Source organism: Mytilus galloprovincialis, chromosome 14 (assembly GCF_965363235.1).
Source record: "Mytilus galloprovincialis chromosome 14, xbMytGall1.hap1.1, whole genome shotgun sequence".
NCBI lineage: Eukaryota > Metazoa > Mollusca > Bivalvia > Mytilida > Mytilidae > Mytilus > Mytilus galloprovincialis.
This window is the reverse complement of record NC_134851.1, coordinates 42,107,076-42,126,671: the sequence shown is the minus strand read 5'-3', so window position 1 is coordinate 42,126,671 and position 19,596 is coordinate 42,107,076. Positions and strand designations below refer to the sequence as shown.

Here is a 19,596-nt window from a genome sequence, read left to right as displayed (position 1 = left end):
ACGACGTGTCCTTTCGTCAGTTTGTACTTTGTCTGCTGTAGCTTTCCAAGATTGTTTAGTTGACAAAACTCCCTCTCACAAAAAGTTCAAGTATATATGTAAACGACGTGTCCTTTCGTCAGTTTTTACTTTGTCTGCTGTAGCTTTCCAAGATTGTTTAGTTGACAAAACTCCCTCTCACAAAAAGTTCAAGTATATATGTAAACGACGTGTCCTTTCGTCAGTTTTTACTTTGTCTGCTGTAGCTTTCCAAGATTGTTTAGTTGACAAAACTCCCTCTCACAAAAAGTTCAAGTATATATGTAAACGACGTGTCCTTTCGTCAGTTTGTAGTTTGTCTGCTGTAGCTTTCCAAGATTGTTTAGTTGACAAAACTCCCTCTCACAAAAAGTTCAAGTATATATGCATGGAGGCGATATCTATACAAAATGTTCATAATATCTGGAGTGAACCCATGATGGTTGCGTTCATTGTCAATAAAATAAGTATACAGTCGCACAAGAAATATTTCCTTCATTAAGAAATTGTCGTCGAGAGTACAAAGTTTTTGCTAGAATTGCAACTTCTGTATCTCTATAGATGACATAGATGAAGTAATAGTATGTAGTCAAAGTATAAATTGTTAATTTAAAAAAAAGTATATAAAATACTAATTTGATAAAAGTATAAAATATTAATTTTATAAAAATATAAAATACTAATTTTATAAGAGTATAAAATATCAACTTTATAAAAGTATAAAATATTAATTTTATAAAAATATAAAATATTAATTTTATAAAAGTATAAAATATCAATTGTATAGATGAATAAAATATTAATTTTATAAAAGTATTATTTTTTTTAAATCATCAGATTAAAGCACTTTTAATTTAAGACCATTAGTATATCTCTGATTTATGAAATATATCTACAATCTTACGTTATTTATAAAACAAATGTCAATACTGTAATATTAGTTATCTTGGTGTAATCAGGGGTGTACAGAATTTTACACCGTTGTTGAAAATGCATACACCCTGAGGCGCAGCCGAACGGGTGTATGAATTTTCAACAACGGTGTAAAATTCCGTACACCCCTGATTACACCAAGATAACGAATTTATTTCTTATGAACAATTCCTTTACTCATTTTGAAACCAGGACGTAAAATTGTAAAAATGGTAATAAAAACTTCCAGCGTAATATTATTTCAATGTCCATGTTGCTGCACATTGTCAAATACTTTTTACTTTATTTTTGGAAAAATTCTGAAAATTTTTGTGTTCTTTTGAGTTTACAAAAAAAAAAAAAAATATTTTTAAAATTTTTTTTTTTTTTTTTTAGCGTTTTCTTCTTATTATTTTTTTTCTAAATTTTTATTTTTTTTCTATGTTTTTTGAAAATTTAATTTTTTATTTTTTTTGGGCAAAATTTAATTTTTTTTTTAAATTTTGGCAAAATTTTATTTATCCCCGGGTGAACAAGGGTGGGGTGCTATTTACACCGGGGTAGTCAACCAATCAGATTGCAGTATTTTTGCTGCATAAGAAATAATGTAAATTACATTTTCTCTGTAAAGTTTAAAAATAAATAATGTATGAAATTTAAACAGGTATTAACTCATTTACATTCTACTCTCTATCAGAGAACAATAAATCTAACAGTCAATATATATGTTCCTGTCTCTTTGCGAAATTGTTGATGGAGAAATGTTTCCACTAGTACCTTTGCAATTTTATTAGGGAAGTCAGAGGATATTTATTTTTACAACATTCTCTGTGCTATTGAAGACTGCTTACACCGAATATTAGATTCACCTGAACCAGCAACTTTCTTTATTGATAACGAAGCTGTTGTCTAGATTTTTACCAGATTTGTCTTTCAAAAAATTACTATTAGAGATTGTTTTATCAATGTCATATTATCTTTGCCATAAAGTGCAGTCAACAAGACTCGTCACCAACTTTATAAAGAAGAACCAGAGTTCAATAAAAAAAATATAAGAAGATGTGGTATGATTGACAATGAGACAACTCTCCAACACAGACCAAATGACACTGACATTAACAATTATAGGTCACCATACGCATTGTAAGCTTTAAAAGGCACTGATATGAAAATTGTAAAACAATTTAAACTAGAAAAACTAACAACCTAACTCATGGACCAAATAATGAACGAAAAACAAATATGTTACACAGCAACAAACTATAACCACTGAATTACGGGCAACTGAATTAGGACAGGCAAATACAGAATGTAGCGGAGTTTAACTTATTTGAAGACCCCAACCCTCCCAATAAACCAGAACAGTGTTAAAACAGTACACCATTAGAATAAAACTATAAAACTCAGTTGAAAATGGCATATATCATCAGATGGGTATACACAGTAATGCATGTAACCAAACTACAGAGTGAACGTGGACAGCTACTTATGCAACAAAGACACTAAGTACATATCTTAGAGTACTCACAATTATACTGACAGCTAGTTCAAGGGCAATAATAACTATTTAAAAACTAGGCATCTAAGACTAAAATATGTAAATATTATTAATTGTTTATTTTTTCTTTCAATATTCTATAAGTTACATTGAATAGATATTTGCTAAAATAGTCAGATTTCCTACAACCAGTTTAGAAATGAGATCAAGAGATTTCTATTACTAAAGCGTTTTGATTTGCTTACCAATAATCGATGCAATTCCCAGTCTATAACCTTTATCTTCTAACCATTGCTGTGATATAAGTCCATTCATTAATCACAGTTTCTTTTTCTAGAATCATCTTTTCCTTAATATGTCGCCAAATTAGGACGTGCACCTTTATATACACACAATAGATATTCCATCGTTTATAAATAACGTTATTAAGATTATTGCTGCAAAATAAAGATAGATGAGTTGTATAGTCATATTAGAAGTAGATATTTGCAGTTTATTCCTTCTTATATATTGTTCGACTCGTGTTGCTTAGTCTGTTGTGTTTGATGTTATTGTTTGTAGACTGCTGATTGGAATTTCATCAAATAGGGATGCATTTAATGTATTCCATTATCTTGAAACACTTTTAATCTCTTAAGGTGGTACCCAACACTTTCACTAAAATTAATTTGGCTCGTTTAATTTTCATAAAATTTTGTCAAAGTACTTACTTTGACCCTTTAACAAAAATATAAAAATTTCAAAATATTTGAACCAACCGTTTTATCAGAAAAATTACACTGGTTATATAGCAATTTGTCAAACACTTATTTTGATCATTGAGAAGCTTAATATTCCCTTAACAACACAACGTAATTAAAACGTTTAGCTGATTTTACAGACTTATCTCCCTGTAGTGTTAGGTACCACCTTAAATGATGAACATGTTGTTATATATTCAATGACTGCAATGTGTTACAATTCGCAATTAACATATTTGAATAGATACGGCAACGTTCGTGTTGTTGGCTGTTCAAACCCATTCCTTCTGGAAAAAACATAGCATGCGTCAAATCAAAATAATTGATGCAAGCTATTCTTTATAGTAATTTTATCATGGTTAGGCGTTATATTGGCTCGGACAAATATAATCACGAATATAATGCCTATCCATGTTAAAACTACAATAAAGTATAGCTTTACATTCTCATTAAGAAAAAATTCACACACCTAATTAAATGGGCATTCAAAAAATCAGAATGTGAATATATATGTTCAAACTCTTTTAGGTCATTTTTTAGTAGCAATAAACAAAAAAACTATGTTAATTGGACATGCTTTGATACTATATATGCCCTTGAATTTTTACTAGATAACATTTTTGTTCGCTTTGGGGATTCCGTATATCGTCAGATTATCGGAATTCCAATGGGGACTAACTGTGCACCACTTATTGCGGACCTGTTTTTGTATTGTTATGAGTTACAATTTATGACAAAAATAAGCAAAGACCCATCGAAACAACATCTGATAAACAAATTTAATAATACTTTTAGATATTTGGATGATATTTTGGCTCTCAATAATGACGACTTCAGTATGTATATTAATGAAATTTATCCTGTTGAACTTACTTTAAATAAAGCTAATACTAACAATGACCACTGCCTTTTTCTCGATCTTGATATCTATATCACTAATGGAAAGCTGAATACTAAAATTTATGATAAAAGGGATGATTTTTCATTTCCTATCGTTAATTATCCGTTTTTAGATGGTGACGTTCCCTTGTCACCATCTTACGGTGTTTATATATCTCAACTTGTACGATTCGCTCGTGTATGTAACAATGTTTTAGATTTTAACGAGAGAAATTTATGTATTACTGAAAAATTATTACACCAGGGTTTTCGATATCACAAACTAGTCAAAACTTTTACTAAATTTTATCATCGGTATAAAGACATTATTCGTAAATATAGCTCAACATGCAGACTTTTAATACGTTCAGGTATTTCACATCCAATTTTTTATGGTAATATTCTTTATAAAGCACAAAGGTGTCAGTATTCACCTCAGAAACTTACAAAACCTTTGAATAGACTTATTAAGAAGGGATATAATTACGATACTGTTGTCAAGTCATTAAAGATTGCATATTTTGGCGTTAATATTGAGTCATTGATAAGGTCTTTGCATCGGAACTAAACACATTTATTCTAAAAACAGTTGTTGGCATGACACGGGTTATGTTCTTCTCATATATGTTATGATGGTATGATACTAAACCCCTAACGGGAAGGATTGTGCCTGATGTTCATATGATGAAATCATAATCTTTCAGTCAGTTTAGTTGAAGTCTGGAGCTGGCATGTCAGTTAACTGCTAGTAGTCTGTTGTTATTTATGTATTATTGTCATTTTGTTTATTTTCTTTGGTTACATCTTCTGACATCAGACTCGGATTTCTCTTGAACTGAATTTTAATGTGCGTATTGTTATGCGTTTACTTTACTACATTGGTTAGAGGTATAGGGGGAGGGTTGAGATCTCACAAACATGTTTAACCCCGCCGCATTTTTGCGCCTGTCCCAAGTCAGGAGCCTCTGGCCTTTGTTAGTCTTGTATTATTTTAATTTTAGTTTCTTGTGTACAATTTGGAAATTAGTATGGCGTTCATTATCACTGGACTAGTATATATTTGTTTAGGGGCCAGCTGAAGGACGCCTCCGGGTGCGGGAATTTCTCGCTACATTGAAGACCTGTTGGTGACCCTCTGCTGTTGTTTTTTATTTTGGCGGGTTGTTGTCTCTTTGACACATTCCCCATTTCCATTCTCAATTTTACTTTGCATCAATTATTTCTCAACCAATATGCATGTAATATTGACATGAAATACTTTCGTGTAGACCTTCATTTTATTTAATTGTTTCTCTCAAAATTATCAGATTTCTAGTATAACGAATATCTAAGAAATATCGTTTTTAATATATTTCAGGTCTAACAAGATGCACTTTTCTCAGACCACAATCATGTTTTATGGACTTTTAACACTGATGTCAATTGTCACTGGCATATTGTTCATCAATTATTATCTCGAAAATATCCTTCCGATACAGTGGGTAAAAACAAAATCAACAGAAATTGCAGATAAAAATATATACAAGAAAATATATTCAATAACTTGGAATAAACGCCCTCAAGACACACCAAATTATTTGCTTATATTCACGTTCAGAAATTGTGCGTTCAGGAATTGCAAGATTGGTGTAGCATCGGATGAAACTTCACTTAGTAAAAGTGATGCTGTGTTATTTTATCATACTAGCCTTAATGGTAAGGTGCCAGCTAAGTCAGCAAATCAGAAATGGGTATTCGTCTCTGTTGAATCTGAAGCATATACAGTCACAAACTTTTTAAAAAAAGAATGGGACAATAAATTTGATTGGGTATCCAGCTATAGACCAGATGCTGATATATCTTTTCCGTATGGACTACTGGCAAGAACGAAAATACAATCCGAGAAAAACTACACAAAAATCTTCCTTCAAAAGACGAAAAATGCTGCCTGGGTAGTTAGCCATTGTAATGCTGTATCAAAACGGTACACATACATTAAGAAGATGAATAAAACCATAGATGTTGACGTATTTGGACGATGCGGTAAAAACTGTTCATCTTGGAATGATGACTCCTGTTTCAACGATTTAAGTAAAGTTTATAAATTTTACTTGGCATTTGAAAATTCTCTATGTGAAGACTATGTCACTGAAAAGGCATACCGGTTCTATCAGGACGGTTTTGACCTAATCCCAGTGTACCGAGGAGCTCCGAATATAAGAAACATTTTACCGAAAGGTACCTTTATCTCATCTTTAGACTTTTCATCGCCTAAAGAACTAGCTTTATATCTAAAACATGTAGGAAGTAATGAAAGTTTGTACACTAGTTATTTAAAAGCAAAAGATAAGTTCGTTTCAAGCTTGTGGACACAACAGGAGATGTTGCAAACTCTTCATTGTTCTGTTTGTGAAAAACTCAACTCAGGGTTTAAGCGAAGCAATAAATTGAATTTAACACACTGGATACTTTAAAAGAAATGCCATATTCCCACAGACATTTGACAATATGATATGCAATGTTGTAACTTAAATTGAGGCGTTGAGGCAACTGCATCACTAAATATTTTACCAAGAAAAAATGAAGTGGAGGTAGAGAAAGCAATATATAATATACAACATGTACAAATAGTTTTTTGTAATGACCCTTAGCATTGACTTCTCCCCTTAACACAATCATACCTTGTTATAAACACAAAGATAGTTTGGAAATAATCATACCAGCTTTGTTTTATTTACAATGAACAAAGGATACAGAACTATCATGAGGAATTGACCAATCGAATCATGTAAAAATAAACCACACTGGTTCAAAAAGTTCTGCATTCCAGAAATCAACGCCACTTTGCTTATTTGAATATTATACTAAAGAAATCGGATACGGGTCACGGAAATTACATTGAAATGATAGGGAATTTTGAAAAAATGTCTGTTTTAATTTTAATTTAAGTGATAGACAGGTTGCCGGGGCAGAAAATGAATATACCTAACAATATACACCATTTAAACGAAACATAATGACTGTTGTTGCAAAAATACAGGTTCCTGAGCTATTTTAAAAATCGAAACGAGAGGCCTTTAACATTGCAGTGTAAAATACAGGCTAAAATGGCTGAAACGTCAAATTTGCAAATTTCGTGTTAAAAATTAGCTTACAAGGTCATTACAAAAACAGGTTGCCGGGGTGAAATATGAAACTTGAATTTCCAAAGAATAAGCAAGTCCAAACCTTGTATGTGTAGTCGTTGAACTCTAGGTTCCCACGTAAAATTAAAATGTCACTATTTCAAGAAGAATAAACTCACGAAGGCACGAAAAATTCACTAAATTCGCGTTCATTGTTTTGATTTTGACCGCCTGACAACTTTACGGAAATATCAAAGTGATTGTAAATAAGGACTCTGTGACGGGCAACTTATAATATCCGTGTTTTAAAGATTTTAATGATATCAAGCCTATCAAGCCAGTCCAGTTCAAAGTACTATCACGTGGTACAATTCTCATTTACATATTATGAATATTAATTAGCAAAACCACTACTAATTTCTGGCTATGGGTAATCATTCATATAGGACCAAAGGTTCACCTCTTGTTCCTTTGTTCTTATAAGACAGAATTCATGCAGGAATTTCTCAACAAGAATGAAAACAAACTACAATGTCGCATTATTCTGTAAAGTTTTCCTTAATAGCTTACTAATTGAATAATTCAAAAGATCTGTCAAACTGTGTTTTTTATTGTTGTTTTAAGGATACCAAAGAATGATACAGTTAGTGCTTTGAAGATGTTTACTTACATATACGAATTGTTAATGAGCCAAAGTTGATTTTTTTTACAAGAAATATGATTTTCATTGTATAATTCTTATTGTCAACTTTTCTCTGACAGCCTTTCATATATAGTATATATATTTTCAAATCGGTATGATACTTTAGATCTTGTGTGTCGTATCATGATATTCTTAAACGAAAATTACTTCTGATAAGGAAGCTGTTGAACCAAGTAGTTGTATTTATAAGTTGAAGTTTTCATGTACGTTTTGTTTTTTATTGTAAAAAGATGTGAATTGAAAAAAATATTAGTATTGTCGCCTATGGCAGAATAAATAGTAACGTTTTCCCTTTGCTCCATCATTAGTATAGCGTAGTATGCGGATCGGAGCTTGAACTGCAGGGGAGTTTACAGCACGGACTTAAACAATAAGCAAAACCATACCAATTAGTTAGCCATAAAATGTACCGACATGAATTTTGAAACGGTTCGAACGAGAAAACTAACTTAACTGAGACAGTGATGTAAAAACAAATTATGCTGGAATGAACAACTTGTAAAAATTAGCTGAAAATAGCTTGACTCATCTGATTCACACGAAGTAAAACATGATTCATTGATAAGTCTGATTGACACGAAGTAATACATGATTCATTGATTAGTCTGATTGACATTAATCAAAACATGACTCATTGAATAGTCTGATTGACACGAAGAAAAACATGATTCATTGGTTAGTCTGATTGACACGAATTAAACATGATTCATTGGTTAGTCTGATTGACACGAATTAAACATGATTCATTGATTAGTCTGATTGACACTAATCAAAACATGACTCATTGAATAGTCTGATTGACACGAAGAAAAACATGATTCATTGGTTAGTCTGATTGACACTAATCAAAACATGACTCATTGAATAGTCTGATTGACACGAAGAAAAACATGATTCATTGGTTAGTCTGATTGACACGAATTAAACATGATTCATTGATTAGTTTGATTGGTACGAAGTAAAACAGGATTCATTTATTATTTTGATTGACACAAAGTAAAAGATGATTCATTATAAAATTGAGAATGGAAATGGCGAATGTGTCAAAGAGACAACAACCCGACCATAGAAAAAACAACAGCAGAAGGTCACCAACAGGTCTTCAATGTAGCGAGAAATTCCCGCACCCGCAGGCGCACTTCAGCTGGCACCTAAATAAATATAAGTGATAATGAGCGCCCTACTAATTTCCAAATTGTACACTAGAAACTAAAATTAAAATAATACAAAACTAACAAAGGCCAGAGGCTCCTGACTTGGGACAGGCGCAAAAATGCGGCGGGGTTAAACATGTTTGTGAGATCTCAACCCTCCCTCTATACCTCTAGCTAATGTAGAAAAGTAAACGCATAACAGTACGCACATTAGAAATCAGTTCAAGAGAAGTCCGAGTCTAATGTCAGAAGATGTAACCAAAGAAAATAAACAAAATGACAATAATTCATAAATAACAAAAGACTACCAGCAGTTAACTGCCATGCCAGCTCCATACTTCAATTAAACTGACTGAAAGATTATGATTTCATTATATGAACATCAGGCATAATCCTTCCATTTAGGGGTTTAGTATCATACCATCATAACATATATGAGAAGAACATAACCCGTGTCATGCCAACAACTGGTTTTTGAATAAATATTGACTGGTTGTTATTCATCGGGATGTGAACTAGTTTTCAGTAACTGCAAGTTCTCTCAGATTGCTACTTTGTCCTCTGTCTTTTTTTGTGTATTTGCGTTTCGTGCTTAACTTATATGTTTAGCCATTTCAAACTTATTATACAACGTGGTGTTATATGATGCTGTTACACAACTGTTCAAGGCTAGTGTGACGATTTGACGCTCTTTTGATTCCGGATTATACATTTTTTCAATAGGTTATACCCTGTGGTAGGATCAAAAGAAGAAAAATCTAGAATATAATTGATGTTTTTTTTTTTTTTTGTTTGTGGGATGGGGGTTTAAGGAGAGTTGACTGTTTTCCGATGATTTTGACGTTCATCATGTTTATAGAAAACATAGTACAAAGAGTATGTTCTCCTCAAAATTTACCTATTAGTGGCTTGGTTAAACTTAAATTGTTTTTATTTGACCGAGTACCAGGATGTCCTACCACAGAGATGGGAACCTGTACAAAAAATAAAAACTCCGTACTCAAAAGTCGGTAATATGGAAATTGTCTATTGTTGCACATTATGTAATTTTGCTCAACATTTACGTGGTTGTATTTTTTAATCATAATGTCCCTCTAGAACATCTAATAAACATAGTGCAATGCTCTTATAGTAATAGCTTATTTTAATCATATGCACAAAGTTTATCTTTTAAATTAAAAGACAGTTCAAATGCAGCAGATTTCATTATAGTAGATACACATATCTTTTTGAAGGAACGATTACATGATAGTTTGTCAAAACTCTAAAAAAAAATGTCAGAACTACATTGTATATTTCAATAACGAAGCAATTCTTTAAATATTTTTTTAATAGTCGTGTGATAAAATCTAGCCTGATGAATATCCAACCGCCAATACTGTAAAACAATAAGGAGTTTTGATAATTTTTTTGTCTGAAACACAGGCTAAGTGTTTGTTTACACGCTGGGTACACATGGTAAAGTGCCACCACGAATTAGTCGGTTAAACCATGTGATTGAAAACAATAGACTGAACAGGTTGTTATCACTTGCAACTATCAATAGGGTCAAGCAACATTTTCGAAATGATAAGTTCATGTAAGCGTTAATTTTGTTACAGTTACGAAATTTTAGTGATATTGATCCTAAAACATTAAACCGGTCATGATCTAAGTTTGTGAATTATGTTTGCAGTTTTCTTGACATGCATTGTGACGTGTCATCGTATTCATTTTATATTAGAAAACTATAGCAGTTATAGTAGAAAAGTATCGCATTCATAAATTTTTTACATTAAAAAATCATCGCTATGATATAAGACAAATATCGCATTGATATAATAAAATATAGCAGTATCTTTGACTTATAGGTGATGATTTTGGCTTAGCAAACAATTGAATTCATCTCAATTGCTTTCCACTGAATTTGCTACATGATATTTATAGAATGTGTACATCTACAAATGAATAATCGTGCATTTATATTGCATTTATTCAACAATTCAATTTTCTCGTTTAAATACACCTTGCTTGTTATTACATAAAATAATTCATGGAAATTATACACCAGACGTATGTCGTGTTAAATGTCACCCTGTTTTAAGAAAAGAGTCATTTCTTTATACCAAGAAATCTGCCTTTCTTCGTACAAATGCTAACATTCGTCTGAAATTTCCCACAATGCAACTCGTTGATATAAGACAATATCGCTCGTTGATATAAGAAAAGTTTTTATCGAATCGCTTCTTCCATAGACTGTTTACCAATTAATCAATAAAATAGGTTCAAAGTCACACAATAGTCATGTGGCCACATAAGCAAATAAATTTGATCTATTATATAAAATGGTATTAGAGATACGGACTGACTTTTGTTACTGTGGATTCATCTGTGTTCGTGGGTATCAATTTTTGTGGATTGCCGCAAACTTGAATATTCGTGGATATTTGATTTCGTGGTTTTGCCTATCACTATATACAAAGCCTATTGAAAATATTATATTCGTTGAACTTTTGAATTCGTGGTTCACCTATACCCACGAAACCCACCAAAAATTGGTATCCAACGAATAATAATTTAATTTTGGGTTTAACGCGTCTTCTGATTGGCTTTGAAGTAACATGGTTCCTCTCTTATCAGTGTGACATTCACAGCTATTCATTTTGATGGGAAATCGCTGAACCATGAATATGAGACCAAGGACAATGGCCACATGACAGATAGAAACATCTTAAGGCAATATATCTATGTCCGAGGTGGGTTGCAGTCAGGCCTTCTCACTTCTGACATATGAAGCCTCATACATATAGTTCAAGCCGCCACGAATGTGCATCCCTTGGTCTCGCATTCCGACGATTCTAAAATATCAATGTGAATTTTTAGACTAAACATGATAATCCTTCTTACATACATCCAATTTCGCGGCAGTCACTGTTTTCTAATTTCTTATAAAATTCAAAGTTGGTATACAATTTAGTTACATCACATTTGTGACGAATCCAGGCGGTCGAACGCCCCAAACCCACCTGTGCTGGCCCTAACAAATTAAATATTATTTTTACGCGCTTTTTTTTTAGCTTAAAATCGTCTCAAATACATGTGTCTCCTTATCATGTCTTATAATAAACACTTAATTAGCCTTAAGAAGATATATTTTAATCGATCATAAGAAAGATTACACCCTTTGGTAGCGGGTAGTTACGTTTGCGGGAGTTTGTCCTAGTACGTTTGCGCGAGTAGATTGGTAACCATCCTGTTGTGCAAGAAATTTACATATGCAGTGTGCGTGTCCAATTATTGTTAAGACCGTAAACTGTAATCACTTACATTTACATAGGTCATATAAAAACGTTTATAGAACTTAAATATCAATTTGCGTTATAACCTTCATTTCTATAAATTTCGCAGTTAAGATTTTTTTTATGAAAGCCAAAAAAATATTTTTTAGTTCCAATAAAGTAGGAATTCAAGTGTTTACAGATTCAAATAAATAATAAGTTGTCCTCTAAAAGAAGTCGTTTTCCAGCGAGCCACCAGACTCCATTTAAAAGCCGAAGTTTTTAATTATGGTATGCAATTATGCATTTTATTTCTTTGACAAAATCGGGTTCTACCTTTCTATAGAAAAAATTGTTCATATACCCCAAAGCTATCTGATAGTTCAAAGTTATATTGACATCAAGATAAATATGCGAATCAGGTTATGCAAACTTACCTTTAATCAAGTATTCATGAGCTATCTATATATATATATATATAAAGAGGACATGATATGATATATAATGATACCCTTGTATTTCAAAGTCAACAGAAGTTGACAAACCTTTGCACTTTTAGTAAAGTAAATTATATTGTAACGACTACGTATACTTTGTCATTGTGATCGGGTCTCTTCGAACTTTGTTTACGTACTGCATATATACAACATAAAATAATTTAAAAACAACCATATGTATTTACAGTATAAGGGTTACACAGTTCTTTAAACAGAGAAGATAATGCCTTTCTATATTTGTTAATGTTTTCATGTCTTCTCAAAACATATCTTGAATATAACAAGATTGAAACTGAATGCAAATTGCAGTAACGCTTCAATATATTTAATGCATCATGCAATTAATAAAGATACAGAGATATAGCTTTCTTTAATTAGGTAAAATCTGCAATTGACAGGGATACAACTAATAGCAAAGAATTTTGATATTGCATTGGGTTTTAATTTTCTCTACGTTGATTTGCTATTTAATAGTAGTAGTTTATCCTTGTATATTTTCAATAGTGTCGTTGCCATTTGGAAATCCTTATTTAAAGAAGCAAACTGAATCATGGCTTTTTTTATGTTTCCCATTGACACCCGTCAAATACATTTTTCTGAAAGTATTCACATTGTTATAACACGACTAGAAAAAAAAAAAGATCGGAATACATGGAATATACGAAAAAAATGCAAAAAATAATATTAAATCAAATTGATCGTTAATCATTTATTTTCAAGATTCATTGCAGATGTTTTTTTTCATCAGTTATGCGATTGTAATATATATAAACAAACTTATATAACATATTTAAAATTGAGAATGGAAATTGGAATATGTCAACGAGACAACAACCCGACCAAAGAGCAGACAACAGCCTGCGAATCAACAATTTTGTCAAGTTTTACAGAGTACATGAATAGATAAACACTTGAACAAATATCCAACATATCAAAACTTTTAAAAGTACATTTTTTTCATGACTTAGAAGTAATTTTTATCGAGTGGTTTAAAATATGTTTAATAGGTTCTTTTGTGCATTCAGTTTTATGAAAAGGAACCTATATTTATTGATGAACAGGAACTGAAGTCAATTGTTGAATCTGTTATAATATACTATACCTGACATGGGTGGTTTAGATCAAGAGGTTACAATTAAAACATAGAAAGTTGAAAATCATCGCGTTGGGGTTGAGCAATACGGTCTATATCAAATAGTAATGAGGAACCAGAAGTGTTATTTTGAATCTTTGCCGAAGACCTGATAAATAGTTTGAAGATATAGAAGACCGAGGCCAAGTCCTTATTCAAACGATCAAAAGATAATACACCAAAGAGGTGAAATATATTCAGACAAAGAATCAGAACTATGAATAAGGGACATACGTTTCTTAATTAAAAATGATTTAATTTCTATTAAAGCAAGTTCTATTAAGCGACTATCTGTATTGTCATGTCAGAGTTGTCAACCCAGCGGTAACAATAACCAATTCAACTATATATATATACACCAGATATATGTTTGTTTTATGTTTCTCTACAAATGATTTCGGATAACATGAAATAAATGATGCTAAAGATAATTAGTTAACCAAAAGAATAGTAAATGCAAGATCGTCAAAGTTTTTAGTAAGTGATAGACTTTCACAAAAATGCACAGAATTAAATATAAACGGTTATCAGAAATTAATATGGAATAACTTTCTCCTTGCCCAAAAAAACATCGTTCATCGTATCAGATTGTTGTGCTTTTCTATCGAGAATTGGACGAGTGCAAACCTTCATTCAAGCTAGAGATTTTTAAATGTATAAATGGTGACACAAAAAAATTAATGACAAACCCTTCAGAATGGGCTATACGACATAGCTAATTATCTGATAAAACTTGTACGAATACATCTTACATGATGCCAAAGTTTAAGATTTACTAAACGATGCCAATATGATACTAGAATGATTGCTTTTTGGATACCCTCTAGAGTCAAGCAAAATTAAAAAACTAAAATATGCATTGTATCACTTTATAAAAGAAGAAGTTTGGATGGATCAGGTCTCCAAAGGACTCAGAATAACTTATCAAAAGCTTTAGTTCAGTCAAACTACTTATGCTAACAATAAAATCAAAACGCTTGGTTCATTCAAGTAGAAGTAGTAAATAAGCAGCCTGGTGAATCTCATTCAAAGTTTGTACGATCACAGAAAATAATTGAAATAAATTAGATTAAAAAATTATAGACAGTCTACCCTCTCGGTCTTAATGATAATATCATGGGAATTGGTAATATATCAAGAACCGATTCTCTTAACATTTTGGATATAGTTTCTAAACACTGTTTGTAAAAATCGTTCTCATAGACGTAGAAAAAATCGCAATCAAAGAAAATTTCGAACCAACCATACAAATATTTCGGACCTAATTTCTATTTCAAAAAAATAACGGCAGACATTATCTGTTAACCAAGCTCTGTTCTTTACCTATAAATAAATTAAATTTTAGAGGATTGCAAAACGATTTCATATTGCAATCCTAAGTATGAAATCGTTCAAATTATAATGGCATATTGTTATTCTAAACTGTTTCCCAAAATTGATCGCCCTGAAGATCATGGAAACATCTTATTAAAATAAAGTATGTCAATAAAGATTTTGATTTTGTAAATATTGCCGGTATTTTTAACGACCATTCTGTTAAAGACCAAATTCCTGAATATTTTGATAATACTGAACTCACTTTAATTTGTTGAAGTTACAAGAAATCTACCCGGAAATATGTGTTTAATTATAGCCAATTGTGTAAAGATGTAAATATCATAGAAAATACACCTATGTAATGTAATTGCAGTAATTCTGAATACACTTATGACCCCATTTCGCATGTCATAACAGGAGACCTTACCATCTTTCGCGACCGAGAGTTAAAATCATTCCTCAGTAAAGGACCTAAATATCGTCCCCCGTCAATTATTAATTGGAATGGGTGTCGTAATATCATCTACCACTCACTTCGTATCTACTGTTTGAAATGGGGAAAAAGCTGACAAAAAATCTTTGGACTCTTTTTTTTAATTCAGTAATGAAGATAGTTGATATTCGAATACATCATTTTAAAGAACATTTTACTCTTAACAACAACCATAAAAACCATATTTCGCGTATCAAACATAAACTAAAAGAACTAGCCAAGGATTTATTTTTTTCCGGCTGATAAACTGCTAATAATATCATTATTGTTTGAAATAAATTTTATATTGAGGTTCTGCAAAAGGAAATCACGAATTCACCAACATTCCAACTGACTTCATTTTAAGAAAACGACATCTGTTACAAGCACAAACTTTAAGCTGCTTCTTTACAAGCAGAACCAAATACAATGAAAGTCCTAACTATGTTCTGGTTTCCGAAGCTACACAAAAAAAACTTACAAATATAGATTTATTTCATCTTCAAGCCATTGTTCCACTACTAAAAAGTAAAATCACAAAAAAACTGAACCTAGGGGAAAATCTAATCGGAAAGTCCATAATCACATGGCAAAATCAAATAACAAAACACATCAAAAACAAATGCAGAAGAACTGTCATATTTCTGACTTGGTACAGGCATTTTCAAATGTAGAAAATGGTGGATTAAACCTGGTTTTATAGCGCTAACCCTCTCACTTTGATTACAGTCCCATCAAATTCCGTTATATTTACAATGATGCATGAACTTAACAGACAAATTGTCTATTCTACGTACTAGTACACTTGGTACAATAAAAAAACCTGATTATAAATTGCTAAAATAAGGCCTTTGAAAATAGTGGAATCAATTACTTTTGGAGCGTCAAAAACTCGTTGGAAGTACTTGATAAATTGCATGCATATATTGGGGATTTCGAATCAGTTCAAAGTTTTGATTTTTCTACCCTATATACCACTTTGCCTCATATTCTTATTAAGAAAAAAATTCACAACCCTAATCGACTGGGCATTTTAAAAGTCAGAATGTGAGTACATATCTTCCAACTCTTTTCGGTCATTTTCTAGTAGCAACAATAAAAACTATGTCAATTGGACATACTTTGATACTATATTTATCCTTGAACTTTTAGTTGATAACATTTTTGATCGCTTTGGAGATTCCGTTTATCGTCAAGTTATTGGAATTCAAATGTGGAGTTACTGTGCACCACTTATTGCGGACCTGTTTTTGTATTGTTATGAGTTACAATTTATGACTAAAATCAGCAAAGACCCATCGAAACAACATTTGATACAAAAACTTAAAAATACTTTTAGACATTTGGATAATATATTGGCTCTCAATAATAACCACTTCAGTATGTATACTAAAGAAATGTATCCTGTTGAAATCACTTTAAATAAAGCTTAATACTAACAATGACTACTGCCCTTTCCTCGATCTTTATAACTATATCATTAACGGGAAGCTTACTAGAAAATTTTATGATAAAAGAGATGATTTTTCATTTCCTATCGTAAATTATTCATTTTTAGATGGTGACGTTCCCTTGTCACCATCTTATGGTGTTTATATATCTCAACTTGTATGATTCGTTAGTGTATGTAACAACGTATTAGATTTTAGCGAGAGAAATTTGTGTATTACTCAAAGATTATTACACCAGGATTTTCGATATCACAAACTAGTCAAAACATTTACTAAATTTTATCATTAGTACAAGGAAATAATTCGTAAATATAACTCATCATGCAGACATCTTATAAATACGTTCAGGTATTTCACACATCCAATATTTTATGGTAATATTCTTAACAAAGCACAACAATGTCAGTATTCACCTCAAAAGCTTACAAAACCTTTAAACAGACTTATCAAGAAGGGATATAGTTACGATACTGTTGTCAGGTCATTAAAGATTGCATATTTTGGCTTTGATATTGATTCACTTATAGAGTCTTTGCATCGGAACTAAACACATTTATTAAAAATAAACAGTTGTTGGCATGACACGGGTTATGTTCTTCTCATATATTTTATGATAGTATGATACTAAACCCCTAACGGGAGGGATTGTGCCTGATATTCATATGATGAAGACGTAATCTTTCAATCAGTTTAATTGAGGTCAGGAGCTGGTTAACTGATAGTAGTCTGTTGTTATTTATGTATTATTGTCATTTTATTTCTTTTCTTTTCTTACATCTTCTGACATCGGTATCGGACTTCTCTTGAACTAAATTTTAATGTGCGTATTGTTATGTGTTTACTTTTCAACATTGGCTAGAGGTATAGGGGGAGGATTGAGATCTCATAAACATGATTAACCCCGCGGCAATTTTGTGCCGTTCTTAAGTCAGGAGCCTCTGGCCTCTGTTAGTCTTGTATGATTTTTGATTTTAGTTTCTTGTGTATAATTCAGAGTTTAGTATGACGTCCATTATCACTGTACTAGTATACATATTTTTAAGGGGCTAGCTGAAGACCGCCTCCGGGTGCGGGAATTTCTCGCTACATTGAAGACCCATTGGTGGCCTTCGGCTGTTCTCTGCTCTATGGTCGGGTTGTTGTCGCTTTGACACATTCCCCATTTCCTTTCTTAATTTTATGTATTTTAATGTACATGCAGGTTATAACCAGTTTTCTCAATTTGATTGTAAAACTTGAGAATTCTAATCAACAAATGAGCTTAAATGTAGGTATTCTTATTTTGTGGTCATTAATCAGGCTTATATAAATTTTGTTGTTGAATTTGATTGTTGTTGAAAACTGCTACATGTAATAGATACAAACGTAAACCCTCTAATGCTTCAAAGGCTACGTATCTAAATAACGGGTGAGTACATGTCAAAACATAAAGATGGTAAAAGTTAACAAGTATTGATAATCTGAAATTATATCTATTTGAATTTTTATTTATAATAATTCTCGAAGGGCCATTAATAATTATTCTTACATATCTGCAATTGTCATATTTTGTTTGTTTGTATATGTATGTTTTGGCAGTAATCGCTATTTACAATTATAAGGACTAATAGCAGTTATTGGCCTGGGGCCTGGTTTTCGAAAGTATCATAAGATATGTCATAAGATATATCTTGGGACATATTTTATGATCATCTTATGACTATCATATGATATGTCATAGGATGTGAATCTATGATGCTCTTATGTCTGTCATAAGTGAACATTATGTTCTATTATTTTGAATAATGATTAAAAAGTGATAAATATAAAAATGAAAATGAAAAGTATGAACATATTAATTATTACCGTTCTTAATATTTACGAATATTTTATTTATTTCATTATAATGAACATGAAATTTTATACAAAAAGGAATTTAAATATGAGTTGATAATTTGTTTAAATTTAGTTTGTAATATATAATAAATCTTGAACTTCGCTTTCGTGTATTATCATACATGCATTGTTATTTAACTGAATAATTTTTAGATTCGGTACATCGAGTACCCGCTTAACGAAATGCCCGTGCACATACGTTAATACAGTACTATTTTAAATATACTAGGAACGAAATAATATGGATATTTATTATACAAAACCATGAGTTAGAAAAAAAATCAAAGTTGTATGTCGCAGGAGATTCAAATTATAATTAACTTAGTTGAGAAAAAAACCAACTTTACTACTATTTAGCTAACTGAGAAACACAACTAATATTTTTATTGCAATGAACATGAAATTATACATGAAAAGTACTTAAAATTTTAGTTGACAATCATATGACCATCATAAGTCATGTCGCGAGGGGTCTTAAGTTTACGACAAAAGTTATGACAAATCGTAACTTGGGACACTTTCGAAAACATATCTTACGACTATGACATGTCCTAAGACCATCATAAGACATGTCTTAGTCATAAAAT

The 19,596-nt window shown here is 31.5% G+C and overlaps 1 protein-coding gene across 1 annotated transcript; it reads left to right on the top strand.

Annotated features, from left to right (window-relative positions):
- The first annotated feature begins 5,414 nt into the window (after nt 1-5,414).
- Nucleotides 5,415-6,500, top strand: LOC143058076 (glycoprotein 3-alpha-L-fucosyltransferase A-like). Its single transcript, XM_076231541.1, has one exon. It carries the CDS (start codon nt 5,415-5,417, stop codon nt 6,498-6,500), a length of 1,086 nt encoding a protein of 361 aa, XP_076087656.1.
- Nucleotides 6,501-19,596: the final 13,096 nt, after the last annotated feature.